At 50.2% G+C, this 5,467-nt stretch overlaps 1 gene segment (V, D, J or C); it reads right to left on the reverse strand.

The window, feature by feature from the left end:
* Nucleotides 1-1,921: 1,921 nt before the first annotated feature.
* LOC117885752 lies at nt 1,922-2,455 on the reverse strand. The segment is given in 2 exon segments: nt 1,922-2,238; nt 2,332-2,455. Coding segments are annotated over 2 exon segments (363 nt in total).
* Nucleotides 2,456-5,467: the final 3,012 nt, after the last annotated feature.

The following is a 5,467-nucleotide window of genomic DNA, read 5'->3' on the forward strand; positions in this document are numbered from 1 at the left end:
TCATCTGGTCACCCTACCCGGGGCGGACAGGGAGCGGGGTGTGTGTGGATGGGGCAGGGGTCGGGGGGGCATCAAGGAATGGGGGGTTGGATGGGGCGGGGGGGGCAGATAGGAGGGGGGGCTGGGCCATGACCTCCTCCCCTAACTGGCCCTCCATACAATTTATGAAACCTGATGCCGCCCGCCCTCAGGCCAAAAAGTTTGCCTGCCCCTGGTCTACAGGTCCAGCCCTGTCGCCCCTGAAGCGGACACGACTCTCCTCTTTGCGGTCAGGGAAGTGTCTGTAATTGCTGGCCGGGTTTGTCCGCAGGGAATGGAAGGAGCCCGGCTCTGCCCGGCTTTCTGCGCCCTCACCTCCCCACACTTACAGGGACAGGCAAGAACCGGTATCTGAAAGGTGTTTGTCGGAAAAAGGAGACGAGAGCGCTCAGCTCCCTGATTCCTCCCGCCCCTCCCCAGACATCCCTTTCTGTGTTTCTCAAATTGTTTTCGAAGGTCCGGGTTTCATAGTTTCACTGCCTATACAGTGTTCTGTTCTCGCTTGTCATGGCTGGGGCCCATCAGCCCAAGAGCAGATGTATCCAAAGGAGAATGAGGACCCCGGGCGAGCAGCCACCAGATAAGGCCACCAGCCCTCCACTCTCTGACCCTAATAACTCCAGCTGCTGCTTCTCTCTGCATGATCCCAATAAGCCCTACCAGGCTTCCTACCTGTACCCTTACTAGCCCACTGCCCTCAGCGCCAACACTTGGTATTCCCTGGAATTAAGAGCTGCTGGTTGAGTCCTTTATCTCCTCAGTCTCTATATTAAATTGCTGGACCTATATTGCCAGCTGGATCTTTAGTTTCATCCTTGGACAGCAGCAGATATTCTGGACTGTGATTGTCAATTGTGAGGTGAGTTCCTCTATCCATGAGGCCCCTTTGAAAATGCCAACCCTGCCCCATGTTTCCAGGAGCAGCTGAGTGGGGTTTCTTCTGGAACTGCGCGATCTCTGCACCCGAGGCCCATCGGGACTTGGCGTAGCAATGGGTGACATTGGCTGTGAATTATAGGGTTACAAACTGACGGCAGGTGTTTATTCACCCCGTAGGGTACTGGGGGGGAAAGTTCTCAGGGGATTGGCTGGGATTGGCACAGCCATAGGGGGAGGCAGATTATCTCTCCGGCTGGGTTCAGCCTGAGCAAAGAGAGAGACAGATTTAAACAGTGAATTGTGGCTTCTATATACATATCCACCTCTTTATAGGAGACACAAATTTTGTTGTAATTTATTATTTTTCTTAGCACTCTAGGAGAGGGTTTCCGGCTATCAGTTACTGGGGAGGGTGTGTGCTGGGCCTTGCTCAGTGCGGTGGGATCCTGAGTGTATTTTGGGTAAGAGAAAAATAACAAAATAAAAGATCTCCTGAAAGAACAGCATTCCAGAGACTCAATTTTACGTCCTGTTTCTATTCCCTTTACTTAGTGATGGAAGATTCTCAGGTCCAGGCAGAGTTCTGCCGTATAATAGGGCTGGGACACCCGCTGGCGCTGGGAGAGAGTTGGGACTGAATCCCGTCCCCAGCAGTGCCCAGCTCCTCTGAACTGTGCGGTGCCCAGAGGGGAATGTTCCCTGGCAGGTTTAGCCATACGGAGAAGGGGCCAATTGCTCGTTGCTTCGCTCTCTGGAGATCCCCTGTTAACTCTAAGGGGAAGAGCCGTTTGCGTGAGGCGAGCAGCTGCTAGACACTGGGATGGGGGTCGTATTCAGGACATTAAAGAGTTAATCCGCGATGTCAGAGTTTTCAGTCCTGACACCCCTTCCCCCTCTTGCGCCTAAGGCAGGAGAGTTTTGCTTGTGTTGTTGCTGCCCCCATGCGGCAGGCGCGGGAAGTTCCGCAGCTCTGGTTTTTGTACGAGCATCGACAGAGTTAGTGTCATTGTGTGTCTCTTGCACAGTAATACAGGGCAGTGTCCTCGGGTTTCAGGCCGGTCATTTGCAGATACAGCAGGTTGTTCGGATTGTCCCTGGAGATGGTGAATCGGCCTTCAACAGCCGGGGAATACCACTGCTTGGATGCATCAGGTCTAATCTCAGCCACCCACTCCAGCCCCTTCCCGGGAGCCTGTCGGACCCAATGCATGTAGGCGCTGCTGAAGGTGAACCCGGAGGCTTTGCAGGAGAGGCGGAGGGAGTCTCCGGGCTTTTTCACATCCCCTCCGGACTCCACCAGCTGCACCTGGGACCAGACACCTGAGAATAGAGACAAGCCATTAATATCGGTATAAAATCAGCAGTAACACAATATTCTTCTAACTCTGCCAGTTATTCAGAAGAGGAAAATACCTTCCAAAGCTGCTACACTGAAAATTACAAGGAGCAAAAATCCCATTTTCCCTGGTGCTGGAGGGGAAAGTTCTCAGGGGACTGGCTGGTAACTGGTCAGACCCAGGGGGCTGCGGATTGTGTCTCCGGGTGCAGCCTGGGCAGAGAGCGGCACAGATTTAAACAGGAAATTGTCTCCCTCATTTGCATGGCCCCACTTTATAAGAAACCCACACTCCCGCTGCCAGTGATCTGACTGACTCGCCCTAGGGCTCCGGGTGCGGGACTCAGACTGTCCCGTCCTGTGTGTCTGTGCAGCGCCGGGCACAGGGCGCTGGGATCCTCCTGACACTTTCGGACCCCTGGGAGGAATGACCAGCTCCCTGCAGTGACTGTATTTCCTCACCCAGGAACTGAGGGCCTGGCTATTGTGAGGTGACATTGGGGATTGGGGGCACTCAGCTCTGGAGCCCCGTTCCACGCGCACAAGGACCATGCAACATCCGGTCAGGGTGTCAGTGTCTCGGGAGGGGTCGTGTCCCAGGGATCCATTGGGCTGCGCCACCCGCTGGAGAGGGAAGATTTCCCATGGCGCTGGGAGGGATTTGGGATGAAAGCCCCTTTCCCTTCCCGGCAGTGACCGGCTACATTGAAATGATCCATGACTCTAGGAACGTGATCTGAGCAAACCTGGCTCGTGCTTTGCACCAGGTCTGGGGTCCGCCTGTGGGTGCAGGTGAGAGAAGCTGGGGTCAGGGTGGGGGAGTCTGAGGACGGAGTTAAGGTTTTGCAGTGGAGCTGCCCTGAGTTTAGTGGGCCGAGAGCGGCGTGTCTGGGAGTTTTTCTTTAGGGGAGAGTCAAGGGAGGATTCAGGCTACAGTGAAGGAAGATTATTCTGCACGGCTGATATTTATATTTGTGTTTATATTCCTGTTCCCAGTCACACTCCACTTCCCATTTACACTCGGGTTGTAAACTCGGTGTGACTGAGAGAGGTTTTATGGTCTGTGTTTGTACCATGCCTAGGACTATGGGAGCCTAGACTATAATTACGGACATAAGAAAGGCCACACTGGGTCAGACCAAAGGTCCATCTAGCCCAGTGTCCTGACTCCCGACAGTGGCCAGTGCCAGGTGCCCCAGAGGCAATGAACAGAACAGATAATCACCGAGTGATCCACTCCCTGTTGCCCATTCCCAACTTCTGGAGACCCTAAGCGCTAGGACCACAACCAGCACCAAATCTGTCACCACTAAGTATCATCATCAAGATCATTTACTCAGTTAATTATTAATAAGCAATAAAGTGTAGACAGAAGCTTTCTCCTGGTTGTGTTTAAAGAACTTGTGTGTTATGAATACTACATGATTTTAAACCATCCCCAGGATGTAATATTGAGGGATAACAACAAAACACAATAACAAAATATCTCCATTCCCACTGATTTTCAGACAAGTATCAGCATTCATGCTGAAACACAGATTTCCATTCCCATTACACTCATATTCCCTTTCATATCCCCAACCTCATTCACACACATTGGAGAGATAGATAGATAGATAGATAGATAGATAGATAGATAGATAGATAGATAGATAGATAGATAGATAGAGGGGGTGTACAGGGATAGATAGATAGATAGATAGATAGATAGATAGATAGATAGATAGAGGGGGTGTACAGGGATAGATAGATAGATAGATAGATAGATAGATAGATAGATAGATAGATAGATAGATAGATAGATAGGAGCTAGTGTCATAACAAAGTCCCAGGGACCAGGTGATTCTGGTGCTTCTATTTTGCGTGTGGCTAGTGTGTTGCTGGGTAAAGATATGACAACTCTGTTTAACCAGGTTGATATCACGACCAGGGCACCGGGAGAGCATGGAGGTGATTTGACTGTGTTACCCACTGACAGTGTGGAAACTTTTAACCAGAAGGAAATAATTCCAAAGCTTGTGTGTGTTGAGCTTGGTAACTTTCCTGTTGCTAACGAGAAGGGCTGCGCAGGGAAAGAGAGCGCCTCTGACCTTTTGACTATGGAGTCTAGGGGGTTGTATAAAAATCCTCGAGATGGGCCAGAGGCGATTCTGGGTTTAAGTGACTCTCAGAAGGAGTTGGTTGTGGCTCAGCAGAGCGATGCGTCTGTGGAGCAAGATAAAGGGGAATTGTTGCTTAAAGAAGCTCCTAAGGAGAGGAATCCTCATGGTAGTTTTTGCCAGCAGTTTGCTGTAACTGAGAGGTGTGAACGTGATTTGATTAAGGGAGTTTCAGTTCCTAACTGCCAGAGTCTTTCAGATGTGTAGGATCCACGACCTTGCTTTCGAAAAATCCAGTGTGGAGAGCCTAAAAGGTCTCAGATGGAATAAAAATGGTTAGGGAGGTTGAACAGCCCTATAGCCCAGTGGCTGAGCTTGGCCAGTCTGTTGGGGAAACAATGGTGTTGGAACAGGAACGTCACCATGTTGACTCTGTGAGTGAACAGTCTGTGTCTCAGGTTCAGAGAGAAGCCTGCGTAGCTGAGTCTCAGAGCAGGACAGCTGTGCGGTTAATCTCGTGAGTACACAGGAGATGGCAGGCAAACTCTCATCTCTAGACACTTGGGATATGTCTGGTAGTCTCTGAGTGGACTTAACATCGGATTCCATGTGGAAGCAGAGGTTGGTAATGGAAGGAAAAAGAACCTTGGGTCTAACATGCTAGTGAAAATGGACGGTATCTCTTTAAAACAGAGTCCAGCCTTGGAATCGGTAAAGGTTACGGATCTGACAACTAGTCAACAAGCTAGTATCTGTGTTGTTGCAAATTGCCTGACAGACATGGGGGGAGAAAGACTTGCCCATAGCCATTAGCAAAGAGGACACACCCAGCCAGCCAATGGATTCTGTTACCCAAAAGAGCTCAGATTTTGACCCCCCAGAACAGGGAGGAAGGGAAAGACCAAACTTTGTAAATAAAAGCCACCGGTTAACCCTAAAATGCCAAAACCCCAATGGTATTGAGCCAAAGGCGTGGCATGGCAAAAATGATTGGCAATGTCCACTTGTAATGGATTTAATGCTCATATTAATGCTAATGTTCACTCTTGTGACTAATGTGTTGCTGACACCAAACACTGTAAAAATGTACAATGTGCCTAATCTTTTGGAAAAA

The sequence above is a fragment of the Trachemys scripta genome, chromosome 12 (assembly GCF_013100865.1).
Source record: "Trachemys scripta elegans isolate TJP31775 chromosome 12, CAS_Tse_1.0, whole genome shotgun sequence".
Taxonomy (NCBI): Eukaryota; Metazoa; Chordata; order Testudines; family Emydidae; genus Trachemys; species Trachemys scripta.